Genomic DNA, 25,285 nt, shown 5'->3' on the forward strand with positions numbered 1-25,285 from the left:
TTGATAATGGAGATTGGGCGGTAATTATTGACTTCGTTTGGATCACCTCCCTTGTGTAGTGGAGTGACTATGGCACTTTTCCAAGCAGAAGGGAGGGAGCAAGTTAATAAAGAAAGATTATATAAATCACAGAGGGGATACATTAAAATATGGGCTGCTAATTTAATACATTTTATCTCAATGCCGTCTGGACCAGATCCACAGTCATTCTTCAATTCATAGATTGCGTTTTGAACTTCAATAGGGTGTAAGTTTTGGAAAGAAAAACATGAGCTACTACATGGAGAGCCAGACGAGGAGATGGAAGCTGCAGATGGACCAAACACAAGGGAGTTCCCTACAGAGGAGAAATGCTGATTGAAAATGTTGGAGATAGTTAGGGGATCCTGGATTATTTCATTATTGTGGCAAATCTTGGTGGTAATATTTTTATTGGGTTTGTTAAGGACATTATTAATGTTTTTCCAGAACTGTTTGGGGTTGTGCATGTTTTCAGAGAGTTGATTTTTATAATAATCTGATTTAGCGTTACGTGTTCTTGTCTTACTTGAGTTTCTTAAAAGTCTATACTTTTCCCAATCAGCAGCATCTTTAGTTTCCCTGTATCGCTTCCACAGTTTATCCCGTAATTTGAAAAGATTTACCAGATCAGAGTTGATCCAGGGAAGATGTTTACCTTTAACTTTAATTTCCCTCCAAGGGGCGTGTTTATTGATAACATTTGTGACTTCAGAATAGAAATAATTCCAGGCATCTTCAGTATGAGGTATGAGTTGAAATCTGTCCCAGTTAATTGTAATTAGGCACATTACTGGCCTTACTTTATGACACTGGTGCACCTTTATTTGCTTATTTGTTTACATGCCTATGTGGGTATTTTAAGTTGAGTTGCTGTTTTTATTTTATTTAAATTTAAGTTTAAATTTGCACTACTTTTTACTAGTTAATAGTTGCACTATTATTACTTGATTCTTCAAGCTATCTCCAAGAGAACTGCACTGTTTAAGTCTAAAATGATAAAATAAGGGTGTGAGTATGCTTGATTGTTTGTTTGTGTATGTGGCCCTGTGATAGACCTGTCCAGGGTGAACCCCTGCCTCTTGCAGGTAACTATCTGGGATAGGCTCCAGCAGACCCCCGTGACCCTGCACAGGATAAAGCAGGTATAGAAAATGGATGGATGGATGGATGATGGTGAATAAAATAAAAATAGGGGACAACTTGGATCTGTTTAATTTGCATTTGTACATTATTTTATTGTGCTACAAAAGTATCGGCTCAGGACTCAAAATCGAATGACTCTCAATCGGATCAAAACAATCTGATCGGGACATCCCTAGCTGTGACCATCAACAGAGGGATCCTCTGTACCAACACACAGATATAACCCCATAGGAAAACACAATAGAACAACCTAATACAGTAACCCCTCCAAACCTAAATAAAACAACCAAGATAATCCCCTGTGTGAAAATGACAAAAACATTTATAAAAATGATCTATCCAACTTGGCCTCTTCCCCTAGTGGGAATGATACAAAAGCTCTCTCACTGCTTCCGCAATGGGACGTAGCAGAGAAACAAACACAGAGGAAGCATCAAAGTAACTAAATGAACAAACTGGTTTATGGATAAATGACAAAATGGAAAATGGAAAATGAAAGATGTGTACCACACCATACCGATAAACTTTAAAATAGAATCACACCACAAAGCAGTGACCAATACATAATGCTAAAATATAAGCCCAGATGTTTCTGAGGGAGCGAAGAGATGTTCACCTTCTCAAAAAGATACATTTTAGATGTTAAAAAGCACAAATTATCAACAGAAAGGACAAGACATAGGGTACAGGTCTCTAAATGAGGAGATTACTAAGTGATTCTTACAGGACTTTGAGACGTTTGGATAAACTCATACTGTATACTCATTAAATACAAACAAAGAGGCATCACTCAGAAGTCTTCCACTTCTGAAATGCTCCTGATTTAAATCTACTTCATGCTAAAGAGGGAGCATCCTGTAGGGTAGTAGCAATTCCATTCCTGGTGGGAGCAAAAACATTTCCAATATTGTCTTATACACATTTATTTAAAGGTTTTTATCCTCTTTAAGAGAAGGTGTACACCTATATATATATATATCCTATACCTATATAAAGAAATGTTGAAGGAATGAAGGAAGGCAATGTTGGTAGTTTTCTATTACAAGGATTGAAGACCTGCAGACAGCGTTTCAGGCGTCTAGACTTTCAGTCTCCCAGAGTCATAAAAAGTATTTAACACCCATTAAGGTATTAAAAGATGGGTGGGTGGTTCTGTCTGTGGGCATTGACAATTCACATAATTTCCACGTAACTAAACTCTAAAATCAGAGTAATAAAACAGGTTTATAGTTATTAGTAATGAAGCAAACGTGAAACTAACCAAGAAAGCGGACAATCCTGCGCACCAGTGGATTGAGGTAACAGCAGTCCCCAGTGTCCACTGTCTTCTCTGAACGGTCAAACTCTTTGGACGTATACTGGACCAAGAACAGGGCAGTCTCTGTTACTGTGATCTAGTGGAAATAAAGGTTTAAAAGAAAGGAAAGTATTCAGATGAGCGACAGTCTACTTTTTTTCAAGAACTTTCATATCCTGCAACTCATTAGGCTCCATCTGTACAGACCCAGCTGTCATATCTTCAGAAGCATATGGAGGACAAGAATAAATCTAAGAGTAGGGAAGCTGTGGGTAGGCATGGCTACTTTTTTATGGGAAAAAATAATGTATGCCTATGGAAACATAAAACTTTGATTCACAAATGTAAAATCATCAAGCCAAATCAATGTCTCTGTGGATGTAAACATCCATAACAGAGTTCATACCCCCATGGAATATTTCCAGTCAAAGAAGACCGAAAGCAACTACAGTAAGTTAGAAAAACTAATAGTGCCCATAGAACAAACAAAATTATTTTACAATGGCATTCACTGATTATTCAATAGCAGCCCAAAGAATAGAAAACTCAAAGGACATTATAAAAAGCTCCTGTGGTTAAAATCAAGTCAAATAGGATTTCCTTTTCCTGATTCTTGAAGAAAAAGTGAACAATATTGACAAAGGACAAAAGGATAGAAGGTAAAAAAAATGTAAAGAACCAAGAAACTGCAGTCTAGTTGCCTTTATTTAAGCATTTGAGTGTTACTGGGACCTGGATGACTGAGAATCTGCACTATAGCAAGTTAAAAAGCATGAACTCAAATACATGCTAATCTAAAGTAAACATTCAGATCCTCTCTCTCAAGTCAATAATTTATCTTTTCAAACCTGCAACATATGACACACGAATAGTCTCAGTGCTAGAAGAGGAGACTATCTAATATCTGAAATTCACATAAATTATATTTTTCTCCTTTGATTGAACACATTAAAGTGAGTATTTTGTGATAATGTTTGTCCGGAGTTGGGACTATATGACAAACTGATTTCTTCTCTAATTCTCGTGATTTTACTGTTAAAGAAGCTCATAAAGTCTTCACTACTGAGAGCTGCAGGAATGCACGGCTCAACAGAGTTGTGACTCTTTGTCAGCCTGGCTACAGTGCTGAAAAGAAAACGTGGGTTACTTTTGTTATCCTCTATCAACGTTAAATAATAAGCTGTTCTGGCTTTGCGAATGGCTTTTTTATATACTATTAGAATATCTTTCCATTCACGATAAGAGTCTACAGACTTACAAGAGTACCACTTCCTTTCCATTTTACGCATGTTTTGTTTCAACATGTGGATATCTGAATTATACCAGGGAGTTAAGCTCCTGTGGCTAGAAACCCTCCTTTTCAAAGGAGCAACTTCATCTACAGCTGAATGCAACAAATCAGCAGTGTTACTAACAAGGAAATCAACATCTGCAGAGGTAGAACCCAGGTCACTGGCCTCGACTACTTCACTATTTCCCACTGTCGTAAGATGAGCAATGGCCTCCCTAAATTTAGCAATAGCTTCATCAGACAAACATCTGCTAAAGTAATACCTCCTGTTTTGCACTTCAACATCGACAATATTAAATTCAAACGTTATTAAATAATGGTCGGATAAAAGGGAGTTTACAGGTGACACCAACAGATCATCAGTTTTAACACCGTAGGTGAGAACGAGATCGAGAGTATGATTAAATGATTCGGTTTGTCCACTTTTTGTGAGATACCCATTGATTCTAGAAGAGAATTGAAAGCTAATTTAAGATTATCGCTTTCAACATCCATATGAATATTAAAGTCACCCACTATGATGAATTTATCCGTACTGATCAATAATCCAGATAGGAAATCTGAAAATTCAGACAGAAACTCTAGATAAGCACCAGCAGGGGGCCGGTACACTACCACTAACACAACTGCCTTCTCTGATTTCCAGCTTGGAAATTTCAGACTAAGCGTGAGGATTTCAAATGTATTATAGTTGCACTTAGGTTCAGTTTTTGTTTGGAGACTGGAGTTATAAATTGCTGCGACTCCTCAGCCTCGGCCCGTATTTCTAGGAATGTGATGATTAAAGTAGTCGGGCGGAGTTGATTCATTCAAACTAACATGCTCTTCCTCCAGTAGCCATGTGTCTGTTAAACAGAATATATCACTCGTGCTCTCTGTAATTATATCGTTTATTAACAGAGACTTGGACCTTAAGGATTGTATATTTAGTAGTCCGCATCAAATTTTTCGGTCTCTTATTGGTCTCAAATGTGCATTGGTTTTAATTTTTACAAGGTTATTTTGGTTAACGCCTCCAAAACGCCGTACCTGGTGAACTTTTGGAGGGCGGGGAACTGCAACCTCTTGTATTTTGCTAGGCACCTGGTTAGAGTCGCCAATTACATCATGTAATCCAACAGTTTTATTGGCAGGCGTTGGTAAATTCTGAGAAAAGTTTTAATGAAAAAATAAATCTGCTCTGTTTTTCTGAATTAACGAGATACCTCACAACATGCAAGAAGCTGTCATTCACTTGAGAGCTCGATTTCATGGAAGCAAACATGTCCCGCCTGTCCAGTTTAATCCAGTTTTATTTAGCTTTTGGTTTGAAACATTGGGAAATACTATTGTCTTTAACTTATATACTGTAGATGGTATTGTTATTAGTTTGTCGACTTTGCGCAGGCACCTCAGGATTTTGCGGTTGTTCAGACGGAAACCCCCTTCTGATCTGCTGATCTGCAAAGCGCAGACCTCCGCCGTTCATTGTGTATGTGCGGCCGCGGCGCAACAGTGGACCGCTCTGCAGCCGAGCTCGGCGGCGCGCAAGAGTCGAATTTGAACATTTTTTTTCTCCCGACTAATACATTTGCAGAGAAGGAATCTCTGCGGACCTCATTCGATCACTATCTAGGGTTGCCACTTTTCAGAAATAGAAATAAGGGACGCCCCGATTTCAGCAGCGCAGGAGCCAAAACAAAGCCCCAAAACTTCTAAACTGCATAAAAATGTGTTTATTTTATATGAAAAAACAAAATGCTTTGATTTAAAGTTTAAAGTGCTTTAATAGCATTGAACCTGCATGACATATAGACAGCCAACCATACTAGCAACTGAAATAGCCTCCTATGCTACGTACATCCACATCAGCCCAGATGTATAATATAGCCTACAGGTGAAGAATATGGTGTAAAAGTTGATTTATTTCAATAATTCAAATAGAATATGGTGTAAAAGTTAACTTACTTCAATAAGTCAACTAGAATATGTTGTAAAGGTTAATTTATTTCAATATTTCAACTAGAATATGGTGTAAAAGTAAATTTATTTCAATAATTCAACTAGAATATGGTGTAAAAGTTAACTTATTTCAATAATTCAACTAGAATATGGTGTAAAAGTTAATTTATTTCAATAATTCAACTTAAAAGGTGAAACTAATATATTACCTAGTCTTATTACATGCAATGAAATATATGTTAAACCTTCATTTGTTATAATTTTGATGATGGAATTGTTTAATGATTTCATAAAATATTCTCTAATTTATTTTTTATTTGGGGTTTTCATAAACTGTGAGTCATAATCACCAAAATCATAAATTAAACCTGCAAGCAGCGTTGATCGGGCCCTCGCACCCTTGTGCCTTTTCAGGCTGCAGTGGAAGCTTGTATGACTTCATGTAGATTCTTCAGGGCTGGACATTTAGCAGATGACACCAGCCACGACTCTCTATCAAAGTATTCAAATTATGGCAGAAAATAGGATCTATCAAATATCGACCAATCAGAAGAAGGGGCGGGGCTAATTCAGGCCAATGAAGGTGAAGGAGTTAAAACCGAGTTTGATGACACCACCCAAGACTCTGTATGTCATACCATTCAAAAGTTATGGCAGAAAATAGGGACTATCAAATATTCACCGATCAGCAGAAGGGGCGGGGCTATTTAAGGCCAATGAACGTCAAGTACTCAATACCGAATCCGATGACACCACCCATATGTCTTTATCACAACCCGTTCAAAAGTTATGGGAGAGAATAGGGACTATTAAATATTGACCAATAAGAAAAAAGAGGTGGGGCTAATTTGCACCAATTTTGTGCAAGGACTCAAAACCAAGTCCAATGACACCACCCACAACTGTTTATATTAAACCATTCAAAGTTATGGCAGAAAGTAGGAACTATCAAATATGGTTGCGACATGATACAGGTGTGTACCGATTTTGGTGGATGTACGTCAAACCGTATTGTAGGGCTTGAGGCACAAAGTTTTCTAGGGGGCGCTGTTGAGCCGTTATGTCACGCCCATTAATGCATCATGAAATATCAAATTTATCGCCAGGCCTGGCTTGCGTGCAAAATGTGGTGACTTTTGGGGAACTATCAAATATGGACCAATCAGATGAAGGGGGGGCGCGCTTTTTGGTATCTAGCATCGCCACAGTAACGCTTTTGAAAGAGAAAAGTAATGCAAGTCGTTGCAGGATTGAGACCACATTTTTATGTATAACACACCTGGGTGCACGTTACGGTTCAGGCCGTATTAACGGCCGAAGAAAGGGCATAAATTGCGCCAAAATTACACGATTAATTCAAAATGTTGAAAATGGCCGACTTCCTGTTGGGTTTCAGCCATGGCGCCAAGAGACTTTTCTTTAAATTGCAACATGATACAGGTGAGTACCGATTTTTGTTGCTATACGTCAAACTGTATTGTGGACCTTGAGGCACAAAGTTTTCTTTTTTTTTTTTGATCAAATTTTTATTTTATTTTCACTCAAACAGAAAACCAACAAACAATGATGCACGGCACTGAATATGTTACATCAATCCCCCCACCCCCACCCTACCCACCCGGACACACATAAAATGAAATAAACTATTACAGACCAGGACAATTATCTGACGTCTGTATATGAAATCAAAATAAAATCGAGACAGGGCGGCTAAAGCAAGCAACAAAAAAAAAAAAAAAAAAAAAAAAAAAAAAAAAAAAAGAGAGAGAGAGAGAGTCGCGGATTTGTGAAACAGTGAATATAGAACCTCACGGTGCTAAGCAAGTTAAGTCTAATACACAACAACAAAAAAAAAGACACGAGGATCAAAGCAAGCGCTTCAGTGCTTCAGCTGTGGTGAGCCACATATTCACATTCGCCTCTTTGGCCCCATTTATACGGGCTGTCGAAAACTCCATGTAAGTAACATCAAGAAAAGTCAAGATCCATTGTTTGATGGACAAAGTATGAGGGGGCTTCCAACGTACTGCTATCATTTTCTTAGCAGCTGTTAGACCTGCTAATATGACCCGTTTCTGACGTTCAGGGACTGGAAGTGCGTAAAGATCATTCAGTAATAACACTGGCAGGGGTGTAGCACCAAATTCTGGGCCCTGTACACTCTCAATGTCAGTGGGCCCCTATCCATGCCCGCGAGGCGCGTGAGAGAGAAAAAAAAAAGGGGGGGGGGGGGGGGGTGCATTTATACAATCTACTACAATCAGATCAGATTATATTGATGAGTGTTTCTGAATTGATGCATTTCGCCTACTTGTGCTCAAATACCTAAAACATTAGGCTACATCTGGGCTACACCTGGCTGCAATAAGTTGCAGAGGCAAAAATGTTTTAAGCTATTTTTCAGCCAGATTGAGAAGAATAGCTAATTGTTTTTCTATGTTCTCACCACCCAGACCTATCTCTTTCTCTCTCTATCTATCTATCTATCTGTGGCAAAAATCACAATCACAATCATTTTTGATTGAGTGAGATCACAGTTATTTAACATGATTATTCATTGGCTTTGGTAACATCATGAATTAATTGAACATTGACAATAGCTTTTAAGCACAGCACTGCACCGCAATGCTAAGGCTTTTTACCAGACAAAAATAATAAATTGCGTTATTGCTCAATTAATATATTACTAGTGTGCACTTGAGCCTACAGTGATATTGGTATGTTATTTACATGTTTATATAGCCTATGCGGCAGCAATATTGCTAGATGGATCATTCATTAAATCTCAGCACGGAGTTTCATTTTATTTTCTGTAATGCAAAAATGTCCTACATTCTGGATTCATTAAAAATCAACTGAAATATTGCAAGCCTTTTATTATTTTAATATTGCTGATCATGGCTTACAGCTTAAGAAAACTCAAATATCCTATCTCAAAAAATTAGAATATTCTGGGAATCTTAATCTTAAACTGTAAACCATAATCAGCAATATTAAAATAATAAAAGGCTTGCAATATTTCAGTTGATTTGTAATGAATCCAGAATGTATGACATTTTTGTTTTTTTAATTGCATTACAGAAAATAAAGGACTTTATCACAATATTCAAATTTTCTGAGACAGTCCTGTAAACTTGCTGGCGTGGTTGTGTTTGAATCACTTCCGAATATCCATCATTACTTTGTGTTAACGGAGCAGCAGAGAGCAGCGTCTTGCTGGTGAGTGACGTACACCGGCGGATTTATGTAGTGGACTATATTAACTTTAATTGGACTTTGCATGACAAGCTAACTTGGTTCACCTTTGGGAAAGAACGCAGTCAGCAGCTGCCTCCCCTCGTTCTGCCGTCTTTCTTTTTCTTTCCTCTCTTTCTTTTTCTGATAGCCCGATTTATGTTTTTTGGGCAGCATGATGTCCTGCACACAGGTCTCTGATCTGGGCGCACTGTCTGACCTGTTGCCGGTCGCTGTTGGGCGGACTAAACCATTTTGCATCTCCAAGAGGGGGGCCCCAGAATGTCTAATATGTTGGGAGAACTGATATTAAGTTCATTCTCTCATTTGATGTTATCAATATATTTGAAATAAATTATGACACCAATTAATTGTAGGGCCCAATTCATTCGAAATAAAAACATCACAAAAAAAAAAAAAAAAAAAAAAAAAGAAATCAGGATTTTCATGGGCCCCTCTCTCTACTCGGGCCCTGGGTAGTCAGGTCCACTTTTCCCCCCACTACCACGCCCATGAACACTGGTATGGTCACAGGTAATGTCTCTGATATGAGTGTCGTCAGCTCAGCGGCCACGCCCTGCCAAAAACGAGCGACGGGGGGGCACTCCCACACCATGTGGAGAAAAGTGCCAGGAGTTTTTAATGTACACAGGGTGCATGAGGGATCACTGATAACTTTCATAAAATGTAGCCTACGAGGGGTCAGGTAGGTCCTATGCACAAAATTATGATGGATCTGTTGATGGTCAGGATTTCGAGAGGCAAGTTTGATATTGGCCCACACCTCGTCCCAGTCAAAATCCTGAACCAGTCCGGGGACATCACCCCTCCACAACCTGTCTACTGGAAGCGTTTTGTAGGAGGCCTCAAGCATGTACAAATACAAAGTGGATACCATTCCCCTCGAGGGTCTATTAGTAATGATCAACTCGTGAAGTGGATGTGTAGGTAGCGGGTGCTGCCAAGGTACACCGTGTGCTTTAAGAGAAGCTCTCAGCTGCAAATAAAAAAAAAGGAAGTGCCTGGTAAATTGAAGTTATTCTTAATGTCCTGAAAAGAGCGTAAACCATCTAAGCTGAATATATCACCCAAAAACTGTACACCTCCCCTTTCCCACTGAGAATAGGTGATAGGTCTCCCCCCGATCAGCAAGTCCTTATTATTGAAAATTGGTGATTGTAGGTGCCATCTACAAGATATATTACAAATCCTTTCTACAGAGCGCCAAACCCGAATCAGATGGGACACAATGGGGCCGCAGCGCAGCTGACACTGCCTCACAGAGATATTCGCAAATAAAACATCTGCCAAAGACCAAGAATGCACCATTCCTTCTTCCATCGTGCGCCAGGAAACCGACGTCTGAGAGTCAAACCATGTGACCAGGGGTCTGAGAGAGAAAGACCAATGATAAAATTTGAAGTTGGGAACTGCTAAACCTCCATCTAATCTCTTGCGCTGGACAGTGGCAGATCTGAGGCGGGGTCTCTTGCCATTCCAGATAAATCTTGAAACAGCCGCCTGCAGTTTACCCCAGTATCCAGTAGGGGGAGGGAGGGGGACCATAGAGCTAACAAAGTTTATTCTGGGCAATACATTCATTTTGACAATAGAAATGCGAGCCTGAAGTGAGTTGGGCAGGCTGGACCATCTCTCCAAATCACTCAAGACCTTATTCAGTACCTCAGTATAATTGTGCTTCACAATAAGGTGTAGAGAGGGAAATATCTCAATGCCCAAATATTTGAAATGTGGAACCGAGGGAATATTAGGAGGTAAAACAGAGTCCCTAGTCACTTTGTTCAATGGCAGCAGAGCCGACTTCGACCAATTAATTTTGAACCCTGATAGCGAGCCAAATTCATCCAACATTGATAAGAGGTGGGGGGCAGACTGTAACGGGTCGCCAAGAAAGATTAAAATATCGTCAGCGTAAAGCGCCAGGTGGTGGAGTGTGTTATGAACAGTTATGGGCTTAATAACCGTTGATAATCGGATCATCTGCGCTAGGGGTTCAAGAGACAGAGCAAACAGCGTCGGGCTCAAAGGACAGCCCTGACGAGATGATCTAGTTACTGGGAACAGAGTGGAGCAAATGTTACCTGTAAGAACCATTGCAGAGGGGTTTGAGTATAATAGCTGTACCATTTTCACAAAATCGTCTCCAAACCCCATCGCCCCCAACACCGACCACAAAAAGGACCACTCAAGGCGATCGAACGCCTTCATCGCGTCAAGGGATAAAACAGCTGCCGGATGTTTGATGTCTGTTGCGGCGTCGATTACGTGCAACAGTCGGCGGACATTGTCAGAGGCTAGACGCGATTTCATAAAGCCTGTCTGGTCACAGTGAACCAGTGACGAGATATGCGGTTGCAGACGTCGAGAGAGAGCCTTGGCATAAATTTTTACGTCGGCGTTCAACAGACTAAGGGGCCTGTAATTACCACATTCCGTCGGGTTTTTATCCTTTTTCAGTAGTAAGGTGATTACAGCTGTATTCACATCCCTAGAAAAAGAGCCCTTCTCCATCGAAAAATGGATCATACTGAGAAGCAGCGGGCCAAGAAGGTCCCAGAAGGCCGCGTAAAATTCTGGCGGAATGCCATCGAGACCCGGTGATTTGCCCCTTTGCATACTGAGCACAGCCCTCTTAAGTTCTTCAAGAGAAAATGGTTTTGCCAACTCATTTGCCGCCTCCACCGCAAGACGAGGTAACTTTAATTGGGCCAAATAATCGTCACATTTATCTTTGTCGAAAAGTATGTCTGATTCATACAGGTCAGAGTAAAAACTGCGAAAAGAGTCATTAATCTGCATTGGGTCGGTGGTAATAGCTCCTGACTGTAATTTGATAGAGGAGATATCTGAAAACTGCTCATTTGACCTAATCTTCATCGCCAAAAGGTGGCTGGGCCTTGACCCATGAAAATAATAACGCTGCCTAGTCCTGTGGATTAAGAATTCTGATCGGCGTCTGAGGATGGCATTGATTTCTTTTTTGATCACCTCACGCTGCAAGACTATCTGTTCTGAGTAATTAGCAGACAACGCGGATTCTAGTTTTGCAAGTTTGTTTTCCAATTCATGTAATTTAGAAATTTGCATCTTGCGCTGGTTGGAGGAAAACCATGTGGCATTACCCCTGATAAAACCTTTAATTGAGTCCCAAAGTATTCTAGGATCGTCGACTGAACCAACATTGAACTCCAAGAATTCCTTAAGTTTTTCTGTAAATTGTGCCCCAAACTCTTCTTGTCTTAACAGGGTCGTGTTAAGGCGCCATTTTGGTGCACGAGGGGAAGCGTTAATGAGCACCGATGAACAAAGCACACCTTTATGATCGGAGAGGGCCATGGGAAGCAGAGAAACACTGTGAATATTAGAGAAGAGTTTAGGGGACGCAAATATGTAGTCAATTCTTGAGCAAGATTTGTGTCGAGCAGAGAAAAAGGAGTAGTCTTTGATTGATGGATTAGTCGAACGCCACAGATCTGTGAGCCCCAAGCTGCTAGCCCACGTCTGTAAAGCTGTTGACGCTAGTTTCTGATCCCTTGTCTCGGATTTACTTGACCTGTCATTGGCTGCACTCCAAACAGCGTTAAAGTCTCCCCCCACCACTAACGAATAATCATTCAGTTCCAGCATACTATTTGTCAAGTTTTCGTAAAAGACCCTATCAAAACAGTTTGGTGCATACACCGATATGAAGGCAACTTTCCTGCTGCTAATTTCTGTCTTCACAATTGCCAGCCTGCCCTCCTTGTCAGAGCATGTGTCATGGATTTTAACTTTAAAGTTACGTCTGGCAACAACCGCCACACCCTTGGTCTTCGTACCAGACGAGGAGGAAGCTATCACATGATAATGTTTATCTGCCAGGCGTCTGACATCAGCAGCCAAGAGATGCGTCTCCTGTACCAATGCAACATCTATTCTCCTTCTGCGAAATAAACTCAAAGTGCTAATCCTCTTGTGAGGGCTATTCAGGCCGCCCGCGTTCCAGCTCAAAATATTAAGTTCAGGCATAATTTAGAATGAAGCCTCTATAGCGGATGCGGACAGAGACATGAAAACAGCCCCTGCGACCCTCTGAAATGATGAACCCAAGCAGATGTGAGTATAACTTAAAACAGTCAAGCCTCTCTCCCACCACACAAACAGAATGTGAACACAAAATCCACGATGTGAGCCGCTCCACATCAAAACAAATAGTGAAAAAATAAAATAAACGTTTAAACCCACCCCCCACCCAACCCACCCCCCGAAAGGGCCAGAAATATGCCCTAACTAACAAACCTTCCCTAATACTTGATTCCGTGACCATAGTCGGAAATAGGGCAGCAGTAGGGCAGCAGCAGCCAGCCCCTCCCCTCCCAGACTGTATCAATAACGAAAAACATAATTAAAACTATAAGACTGAGGTAGCTGCCTTACCATTAAAGTGTTGGCTACACCAAGGGCAAAACTGAGATCTACCCCCTGATGTGAGAAAATCTCTTGAGCGTGTAAAAACAGAAATGCCCCTCTGCTAAGGCTGCAATATACCATAAAACTAAAGATAAATCAAATCCAGCAGGAATTCTGTGGTGACAACGGTAACTTATAACACTCATGAAGATCAAAGTTGTTGACATTGCACATAACCATGACAGCAGTGACTGATATTATTAGAAGAGAGAGAAAGAGAAAAAAAAAAAAAAAAAAAAAAAAAAAAAATCTATCCAGTCTTGAAGCTAAACAGTCACTTTAAGAAGTTCAAAATGTTGAGCATATACGTCGCCAACTTATAACTATGACAGCAGTGAGTGACATTTTAGAAAGAAAAAATTAATAAATCAATTAAAAAAAATAAATAAATAAATAAATCAATTAAAAAAAAATAAATAAATAAAAAAAATAAATAAATAAATGTCCAGCCTTGAAGCTAAACAGTCCCTTCAAGAAAGTTCAAAATGCTGAGCATATACGACGCCAACTTATAACTATGACAGCAGTGACTGACACTTTAGAAAGAAAAAATAAATAAATAAATCAATTAAAAATAAATAAATAAATAAAATAAATTAAAATATTAGAGCAACTCAGACTGTTAATAAGAGCAGTAGAAATAAAAAAGGGGGATTTTCGCCTTATAAAAGGGATTAAACCCGCATCTGGAGAAATCCAATCTTTAAACTAAACAGTCACTTTAAGAATGTTCAAAATGTTGAGCATATACGTCGCCAACTTATAACTATGACAGCAGTGACTGACATTTTAGAAAGAAAAAATAAATAAATAAATTTAAAAAAAAATAAAAATAAATAAATAAATCAATCAATTTAAAAAAAATAAATAAAATAAAATAAAAATAAATAAAAAATGTCCAGCCTTGAAGCTAAACAGTCCCTTCAAGAAAGTTCAAAATGCTGAGCATATACGTCGCCAACTTATAACTATGACAGCAGTGAGTGACATTTTGGAAAGAAAAAATTAATAAATCAATTAAAAAAAATAAAAAAATAAATAAATCAATTAAAAAAAAAAAAAAAAAAAAAATGTCCAGCCTTGAAGCTAAACAGTCCCTTCAAGAAAGTTCAAAATGCTGAGCATATACGACGCCAACTTATAACTATGACAGCAGTGACTGACACTCTAGAAAGAAAAAATAAATAAATAAATCAATTAAAAATAAATAAATTCATAAAATAAATTAAAATATTAGAGCAACTCAGACTGTCAATAAGAGCAGTAGAAAAAAAAATATATAAGAGGGATTAAACCCGCATCTGGAGAAATCCAGTCTTTAAACTAAACAGTCACTTTAAGAATGTTCAAAATGCAGAAATAAAGTCTTATATGCGAATTACCTTGTTCCACCACTAGAGCAAGCGCATAAAGTTAAATGGAATATGAAGCGTGAAAGAAAAAGAGATGTCCATTCACCGTGATCCGTTGCGGCATACATCGTTCAGGAATATTATCAGCTGATGAGTCCCACATCCATCCAGGCGATGTGACGGGGACGCTATGGATCCTCCGCCGCCGCCGCCTGCGCGGCGCCGGCCCGCGTGTGTCGGCTCACAGCCCCGCCAGCCAGAGCCCGAGGGGACCTCTCCTGCGTCGTTCTCGGCTGAGAGTTGAGGAAATCCTCCGCTTCTCTGGGGTTGTTGAAGACACGATAATCCGAACCATCCTTGACTTTGAGGGTCGCTGGATAGAGGAGGAAAAATTCAACCCCTCTCGCGCGCGCGGTGTCCATCGCCTGGGTGAAAGCCTGACGCCGCTTGACTGTGTGATTACTATAATCGGCGGCAAATCTCACTCTCCTGCCGTCAATGGTGACTGGGTCTTTCCTCGCCGCCCGGAGAATATCCTGCCGTGTCGTGTAGCGGAGTACGTTGAAGATGAGAGTGCGGGGCCGGTCTCCTGCAGGAGGTCCATTGTATATGCGGTGGGCCCGCATGATCTCCGGTTGCCCAGGCTGAAGAGACGGGAACCACTTCGGGAGTGTGCGGTTCAGGTATTGCACGCCGTTCGATCCCTCGACACCCTCTTTCAAGCCGATGATGCGTATGTTGCAGCGTCTATTCCTGTCCTCCATGTCCGCCATCTTGAGTTCCAGTGCGCCCAGCGCCGCCTCGTGGTTTGCAACCGTCCTCGAGTTATCATTGACGGTGCTTTTCAGAGTCAAAATATCCGCTTTCACCACACCAATACTGGCCGATAGTGAGGTCAGCTCAGATTGAATCGTGTCCAGCTTGTCCTCTGTGGATTTAGCCGTCTCGTTGAGTTGTACGAACCGCGGCTCTAGATATTCACGTTGTCTCTCCATTAGCATGTCTGCCATAGCTTCCTGTTCGGAAACACGAGCTCCTTTGTTCGACTTCGTAGAGCCTCCACCTGTACTGTTCTTCTTCCCAGCCTCCGTCATTTTGTCACAAGCAATTAAAAACGTCACAAATATCCGGGTAAAAATAGACTTAAAGGGATAAACTAGGTAAAAACGGGGAGGTTAGGGCAAGCGCGAAGAGCCTAAGCTGCCATCTTGTCCGGCCGGTCACGTGACCGTTTCTCGAGGCACAAAGTTTTCTATTATTAATGGCATTAATTCAAATACACGGATATGATACCTTAGAACATGATTTTACTGCTTTTCTGTATACAGTATATCTATTTTGTAGTCTGGTAGAGTCCCCCCTAGGAAAAACAACACCAATCGCTGCTGGGTTTGTGTGCAGTTTCCCATTGAAATAATATCTCACACTACTGAGGTTAGGTGAAAAACATTAATTAGATAAAATTGGTAATTAAAGATTACAATATTTAGATATCTCTCATCGCACCAGTAAACAGGAGAAACCACAATGGTCAATTCTCGCCAAATAGAGTAAATTCCAATTGTCCCTGAACGCACCAGTGGATGAAAGATGCAGTGGATGAAGAAATAATCATCAATTTCCAAATTCCGACGGTGTATATTTTTATTTGCACCTTTTGCTATTAAAAAAAACAAAAAGCAGTCAATGAAAAATGAATAATAGGAAGCCAAGAGGACTTATAATATTACAAAGTTCACTCTCACTCTCAAATAAATAAAAACATATAAATAAATACAACAACACATCCCTCTCCCCTTCAAATAAATTCAAATGAACAATCAAACTTGTTACTTTAGACAATTAATTAATTAACCGTATGTCTTTGTAAAAGAGCATAATACAAAGTCTTTCAGCATAAATGTACGTATTTTTAACGTGTGACAGCGTCCTGTATCATAACTAAATCTCTGCCGTTTGTAACAAACCAAACCGTGTGAAAATTGTTAAAAATTCGGTTAGTTATGGATGATTGTGATTGCAAAGGAGCCTCTCCAAGATGGCGGGTGCATCGGTGCCTGTGCCTTATCCAAGATGGCGGCTGCGCTGAACGTCAGCTCCAATGCCCCGCCCCCCCTGCGGGAGCTGCGCGCGCATAACAACCCCTCCCCACCCCGTCCCCCCGCGGGAGCTGCACCCCTCCTTCCTCTCTCCTCTCCTCCTATCAGCTGCAGCTGCGGGTGGCATAAAAATTCATTAAAAATCACTTGTGGCACTTAGGTTTATGGAATTCACAGGATATTTTCTCATTACAGTAAACAATATATTTACGAAGTCTGATGTTAATTGGACATTTTATGGCCAAGTCATAGCTTTTTACGTTATTAGTTAATATTTTCAAAAAAGAGAGTGACAGACTTCTCCAAAAAACTATGTATGATGTTTTCGTCATGTCGAAAGGTATCTGAATCTGCCATTTAATTTTCCTTACACAAAATCTCAGATTTTTAATTAATATTTTTCCAGAAATACAGAGTGACATAAAAATGCCAATTCCTTTCAAGACATGACCACGATACGCGACACGGTCAATAAGGAACCTACTGACAATCATATGTGTCGATTGCATTAAGATTGGATGAACTAAACAGCAATTACAGCACATAATTTGATGAAAAATGTATACCTGACCAAAAGGTGGCGCTATGGAGTTCATCCAAGATTTTCATATCCACTTGTTCAGAATGGAAGCCTGATTAAATGTATTGATTTTGGGTTACTTCTGACCAATTATGTTTAAGTTACAACAACTTTTATGTTCATGGCGAGACACCGAAATTTGACAACCTCTAACGGCGACGCCCTTTGATAAAAACGTACAGTTTTCTCTGTCAGTCATCGTCAATGTCTTACCTATTATCTGACCCACTTTGAAATCAAAGTTGACAAACTGATCTCGCTTGGAGCACAGATGCATACTAGAAGACATGACAATTCCTGGTACCAACAGGTGGCGCTACAACCGATCCTGAATATTCCACCATATATGGGATCAGGATCAGGCTAAAATCATGCACATACGTTTTCAACCACATCAAATCATGTATTGCTGAATTACAGCCAATTGATGTTTGATGGCGAGGCTTAAAAATGACCTCAAACTTCGCCGAATCACTACGATCACGCCCTCTGGTAAAAACTTAAAAGCTTCGCAATTTAGCGTCAACCATGTGTCTAGATTGTACAAACCAAGTTGTGAGCCAATCCAATAAAATCTCTAGGAGGAGTTTGTTAAAGTACGAAGCCTATAAATGATCAGAATTCATCAAAAATGACATTTTCTGTTCAAAATGCCGGACTTCCTGTGTAACTTAGAGCATGGGTCCAAGAGACTTTTCTGTAGGGCTTTGTCTGATATAATAGACACATAAAGGTCATTGCTGTAAGTCAAACCATATTGTGGGGCTCGTCAAAAAACATAAAATAGGTGGCGATATAGAGCCCATTCTTGTCGACCCATGCCTGTCGCCCATAAAATACGTAATTTTACGTGACTCTGGAAGCGTGTGCAAAATTTGGTGAGTTTTCGAGCATTTTAAGGCCTCCAAAAAGGCAATTTATTTACGGCAAGAATAATAATAATAATTAAAGCTGCAAGCAGCGATGAACGGGCCCTCGCACTCACAGCCACCGCCCCCCATAAGCATATCAGAAATGACACCACCCACGACTTCCTATGTCAAACCATTCAAAAGTTATAGCAGAAAAAAGGGACAACCAATCAGAAGAAGGGGCGGGGCTAATTCAGGCCAATGAAGGTCAAGGACTCATTACAGAGTCCCATGACACCACCCACGACTCTCTATGTCAAAACATTTAAATGTTATAGCAGGAAATAGGGACAACCAATCAGAAGAAGGGGCGGGGCTAATTTTCGCCAATTATGGTCAAGGACTCAATACCGAGTCCCATGACACCACCCACGACTCTTTATGTCAAACCTTTCAAAAGTTATGGCAGAGAAAAGTATTCTAGTGGGCGCTGTTGAGCCGTTAGGCCACGCCCATTAATGCAAACCATGAAATATCAAATGTATCGACAGGCCTGGCTTTTCTTTAAGTTGCGACATGATACAGGTGTGTACCGATTTTTGTTCATGTACGTCAAACCGTATTGTGGGGCTTGAGGCGCAAAGTTTTTTCTGTCTGAACCAATCAGATGAAGGGTGGGCGCGCTTTTTGCCGTCTAGCATCGCCACGGTAACACTTTTGAAAGAGAAAAGTAATGCGTGGTGTCGGAGGATGGAGACGCACGTTTTGATGTATAACACACCTGGGTGCACGTTACGTTCGGGCCGTATTAATGACCGAAGAAATGGCATAAATTGCGCCAAAATTACACGATTAATTCAAAATGTTCAAAATGGCCGACTTCCTGTTCGGTTTCGGCCATGGCGCCAAGAGACTTTTCTTTAAGTTGTGACATGATACAGGTGTGTACCGATTTTGGTGCATGTACGTCAAACCGTATTGTGGGGCTTGAGGCACAAAGTTTTCTAGGGGGCGCTGTTGACCCATTAGTTCCCGCCCATTAATGCAAACCATTAAATATCAAATTTTTCACCAGGCCTGGCTCAGTGTTTCGAGAGGAGGTAGTAAAACGTTAATACCTGAAGCAACAGCAGGACTGGTGTCATCACCATCACCACCTTTGAACAGCCAATATGCTTACAGTGTTTTTTCATACACGTATAGTTCATACAGGAAGATAGTGTAGCCTTTGTCTCACTTGATTTGGCCTTGTATTCATATACATACTAATTGAATGATTATAGGCTATCCCATTTGTTGCCCAAATAAATAATTTCAAAATCAGTAAATAATTAAAATCAGTACTCGAGTTGTAAAAAAAAAAGAAATCAGGGGGGATGGTGGATTTTATCATATGGGGACAGATAATTGTGCTGATTACAAATAATATAATATATTACAAATAATAGCAGTGACCAAAACACCTGCAGAAATACTGCAGGAATGACATAGCAGCAGTTAAATGCAGCCTTCTGTAAGCTTTAAATATCCACTGGGCTTACATCAAATACATCAAAACACAACAATAAAAAACACTTTTCTGAACTTATCAATATGACTCTGTCCTTCACAGGATAAGTAAAATGGATCACTGCAAAAACTCTAAATCTTAACAAGAATATTTGTCTTATTTCTAGTTAAAATGTCTCATTTTAGTAAAAAAATCTCATTACACCTAAAACAAGACTCATCACTGGAAAAAACAACAATTTTCACCTGTTTCAAGTAGATTTTCACTTGTAATAAGTAGAAAAATCTGCATGTGGAACAAGATTGTTTTGCTTGTAATGAGAAGATAAATCTTGTCCCATTGGCAGATTTTTCTACTTATTTCAAGTGAACATTTACTTGAAACAGGTGAAAATTGTCAAATAAGTTATTTTTCTGGTGTTATTTTTCTGGTGATGACTCTAAATGTTGAAAGAGCAGTAAAACCACATTCATTGATGAAATGACATAAGGGATGGAAAGGGGTGATGGCAGTTTTACTGGGGGATGATTTGGACCGTTTTTATTTCAGGGGGGAAATCCCCCTCATCCCCCCTCAACTCGAGTACTGATTATAATAAAGTGTCTTATAAATCAATAATTTTAAAATCTCAATCCTTATTTAACGGCCAGGGTTTATAGGCTGCATATTTACACTGTGTAGCCTGAAAGTGAACTGCAACTTACGTGCGGACGCATCTTTGCTGTGGAGGGGGCTGAATAAATCAACCAATTTTTGACATTTGGCCGTGTCTTCCTCCAGCGCCTTTTTTTTCTCTCTCCCTCTCGGCACCGCCTTGTCGAGGCAAAACCTCATTTTAACTCTCCCTCGCTGTGGAAACAGCCCCTGCCGCTCGGCTGCAGCTCGAGCGGCAGAGCTGGTGGTGGGCGTGGTTTCAGCAGCGGAGGAGACCGAGGGGTGGTGTGCATTTTGGTGACGTAAAGAAAATGCACCAATCTTAACGGCTCACAGAAACCACGTGACACTGGGGGTGGGGGCGAGCAGATCTTGCAGATTTTCATAGGGATTTCATCTTTTCTGTGTTGGCAGGCTGAGGGGAGACCTCTTTAAATATGTTAAAACAAGAAAACACGTGTTTTTCATAATAGGTCCCCCTTTAAAGATTTTCTAACAGTTTAGTTTGTTATGAACGTCAGAGATGTAGTTATAACACTGCATACTTGTGAATAATTATAAACATTGAAAAACGTACTTTTATTTGAAAATAACCAGAAACAGATAGCTATAACATGGTATTTATATACTGCTTTAATGAACATTATTTTTATAGCCTATAAGCTATAAATATTATTTTTCTATTTTAATAAAATTAAATGTTTTTCTCTCATTTCAATTAAAACAAATAGGAATATTATCGGTTTTAATGACAATTATTGTACATCACAGCTAATTGTAAAATACATTGATTCAATTCGATTATATACAGGAATTACAGGCTATGATAATAATAGAAAAGAAAGAAAAATGACTCAAACAAAAAAAAAAAACAGTGAGTGAGACAGGCAAGACAGCGACAACCAATGCAAGTGGGATGTCAACAGTGTATACATATTTCAAAACACAGACAACAACTTCTGAGCAAGTGGTTTGTTGAGCAGATATTGGAATTAATCTCAGATATTTGCATGAGGTCACTCTCACTCTCAACTAAATAAATAAATAAATATATATATAAATACAACAACACACCCCTCTCCTCTTAAAATAAATTCAAATAAACAATCAAACTTATTTCCTTATACAATTTATACAAAAACCATATGTCTTTGTAAAAGAGCATAATACAAAGTCTTTCAGAATAAATGTACGTACTTTTAACGTGTGACAGCATCCTGTATCATAACTACATCTCTGCCGTTTGTACAAACCAAACTGTGTGGAAATCGGGTAAAGAGTCTGAGAGTTATGAATGATTGTAGTCCGGGAGAAACCTTGCTCAGTAGAAATGATGCACTAAGACGCAAATAATGCCCTGTCCAAGATGGCGGCCGCATCGATCGGCGCCCGGTCCAAGATGGCGGCCGCGCCCCACCCCCCCCTCCCCCGAAGAGCTGCGCGCGTATTCCAAACTGCACTCATCCCCCCACCTTCCCCCCGCGGGAGCTCAACCCCTCCCCTCCCCTCCCAGTGCTGCTGCAGCAGTCTTATCAGCGGCAGCAGTCCTGCTGGATCTGACTGAGACACAGTCTGATCACACATAAATATTCATTTAAAATCACGTCTAATGATTAGGTTTATCAAAATCACAGGACATTTTCAAAATACAGTAAACAATATACTTATGAAGTCCCATATGTCTATGACATTTATTGACAAAGACATAGCTTTTTACATTATTAGTTCATTTTTTTTAATTTTTAGAGTGACCAAGTTTTTCAAAAACAATATGTTACAGTGTATGATTTTTTACTCCTGTTGTAAGCTATCTGAAACTGTCATTTGATTTTCCTTACACAAAATCTTTGATTTTTAATTAATATTTTTCCAGAAATACAGAGTGACATAAAAATGCCAATTCCTTTCAAGAAATAACCACGATACGCGACACAGTCAACAAGGAACCTACTGCCAATCAAATGTGTCAATTTCCTTAAGATTGGATAAACCAAACAGCAACTAAAGCACATAATTTGATGAAAAATGTATACCTGACCAAAAGGTGGCGCTATGGAGTTCATCCAAGATTGTCATATCCACTTGTTCAGAATGCAAGCCCGATTAAATGTATTGAATTTGGGTTCATTCTGACCAATTATGTTTAAGTTACAACAACTTTTATGTTCATGGCGAGACCCCGAAATTTGACAACCTCTGACAGCGACGCCCTTTGACACAAACTTATAGTTTTCTCTGTCACTCATCGTCAATGCCTTACCTATTATCTTACCAACTTTGAGATCAAGAAACTGATCTCGTTTGGAGCACAGATGCAAACTAGAAGACATGACAATTCCTGGTGCCAACAGGTGGCGCTACAACCGATCCTGAATATTCCACCATAGATGGGTTCAGGCTCAACCTACAATCATGCACATACGTTTTCGACCACATCAAATCATGTATTGCTGAATTACAGCCAATTGATGTTTGATGGCGAAGCTTAAAAATGACCTCAAACTTCGCCGGATCACTACGGTCATGCCCTCTGGCAGAAACTTAAAAGCTTCGCAATTTAGCGTCGGCCATGTGTCTAGATTGTACAAACCAAGTTGTGAGCCAATTCGATAAAATCTCTAGGAGGAGTTCGTTAAAGTACGAGGCCTAGAAATGATCAGAATTCATGAAAAATGACATTTTATGTTCAAAATGCCGGACTTCCTGTGTAACTTAGACCATGGGTCCAAAAGACTTTTTTGTAGCTCTTTGTCTAATATAATACACACATAAAGGTCATTGCTGTAAGTCAAACCATATTGTGGGGCTCGTCAAAAAACATAAAATAGGTGGCGCTATAGAGCCCATTCTTGTGGACCCATGCCTGTCGCCCATAAAATACGTAATTTTACGCGACTCTGGAAGCGTGTGCAAAATTTGGTGAGTTTTTGAGCATTTTAAGGCCTCCAAAAAGGCAATTTATTTACGGCGAGAATAATAATAATAATTAAAGCTGCAAGCAGCGATGAACGGGCCCTCGCACTCACGTCCACCGCCCCCCATAAGCATTTTAGAAATGACACCACCCACGACTCTCTATGTCAAACCATTCAAAAGTTATAGCAGAAAAAAGGAACAACCAATCAGAGGAAGGGGCGGAGCTAATTCAGGCCAATGAAGTTCAAGGACTCATTACAGAGTCCCATGACACCACCCACAACTTCCTATGTCAAACCATTCAAAAGTTATGGCAGAGAAAAGTATTCTAGGGGGCGCTGTGGAGCCGTTAGGCCACGCCCATTAATGCAAACCATTAAATATCAAATGTATCACCAGGCCTGGCTTGCATCCAAAATTTGGTGGCTTTTGGAGAACTATCAAATATGGACAAATCAGATGAAGGGGACGAGCGCTTTTCCACGTCTAGCGTCGCCACGGTAACACTTTTGAAAGAGAAAAGTAATGTGCGTCGTCGCAGGAAAGAGACGCACATCTTGATGTAAAAAAAACACAAAATTTGCTTACAAAAATTTTAGCATACTGCCAGGCTCGAACTCCCGACCACCGGCACCAAAGACCGCAATGATCTGGTTGAGCTATATCTCAGCTGATACCTCACTTTGACTTACTGGCTTAGGAGAGACCAAGATAGCGATATAATGTCTGGAACTTTTTTTTCCTAATTTTTTAAATATTTGTAAGGTATAAATATTAGTAAAACACTACTATTTTATTATTACTTTTTCTGTAACCATTCTATCGAGGTTCTAACCGGGCTGAGCACGGGACTATTTCTAACGTCACCACATTACAACAGCTGATTGGTCGGCGGGCGGGGCCGTCATCACCCTACTCGCCACTGATTGGTCGGGGGGCGGGGCCGTCATCACCCTACTCGCCACTGATTGGTCGGGGGGCGGGGCCGGCAGACGTTTGAATCAGGAAGCGGGAGTCAAACCATTAAAAAGTTATAGCAGAAAAAAGGGACAACCAATCAGAAGAAGGGGCGGGGCTAATTAAGGCCAACGAAGCTTAAGGACTCATTACAGAGTCCCATGACACCACCCACAACTTCCTATGTCAAACCATTCAAAAGTTATGGCAGATAAAAGTATTCTAGGGGGCGCTGTTGAGCCGTTAGGCCACGCCCATTAATGCAAACCATGAAATATCAAATGTATCGCCAAGTCTTACTTGCATGCAAAATTTGATGACTTTTGGAGAACTATCAAATATGGACCAATCAGATGAAGGGGGGGCGCGCCTTTTGGCGTCTAGCGTCGCCACGGTAACACTTTTGAAAGAGAAAAGTAATGCGTGTAGTCCCAGGATGGAGACGCACATTTTGATGTATAACACACCTGGGTGCACATTACGGTTCGGGCCGTATTAATTGCCGAAGGAATGGCATAAATTGCGCCAAAATTACACAATTAATTCAAAATGGCCGACTTCCTGTTCGGTTTCGGCCATGGCTCCAAGAGACTTTTCTTGAAGTTGTGCCATGATACAGGTGTGTAGCGATTTTCGTGCATGTACGTCAAACCGTATCGTGGGGCTTGAGGCACAAAGTTTTCCGGGGGGCGCTGTTGAGCCATTTTGCCACGCCCATTAATGTAAACCATAAAATATCAAATTTACCGCCAGGCCTGGCTTGCATGCCAAATTTGGTGCCTTTTGGGGAACTATCAAATATGGACCAATCAGATGAAGGGGGGGTGCGCTTGTTGGCGTCTAGCGTCGCCACGGTAACACTTTTGAAAGAGAAAAGTAATGCGTGTAGTCGCAGGATGGAGACGCACATTTTGATGTATAACACATCTGGCTGCACGTTACGGTTCGGGCCGTATTAATTCTCGAAGG

At 40.3% G+C, this 25,285-nt stretch overlaps 1 protein-coding gene across 1 annotated transcript in view; it reads right to left on the bottom strand.

The window, feature by feature from the left end:
* Positions 1–25,285, bottom strand: part of plppr5b (phospholipid phosphatase related 5b) — a 155,506-nt gene that overhangs the window by 99,571 nt on the left and 30,650 nt on the right. The window contains exon 2 of the mRNA XM_061713037.1: positions 2,426–2,558. Coding sequence (XP_061569021.1) covers positions 2,426–2,558 — 133 coding nt within the window. The remainder of the gene's footprint in view (positions 1–2,425; positions 2,559–25,285) is intronic.

Source organism: Cololabis saira, chromosome 22 (genome assembly GCF_033807715.1).
Source record: "Cololabis saira isolate AMF1-May2022 chromosome 22, fColSai1.1, whole genome shotgun sequence".
Classification (NCBI taxonomy): domain Eukaryota; kingdom Metazoa; phylum Chordata; class Actinopteri; order Beloniformes; family Belonidae; genus Cololabis; species Cololabis saira.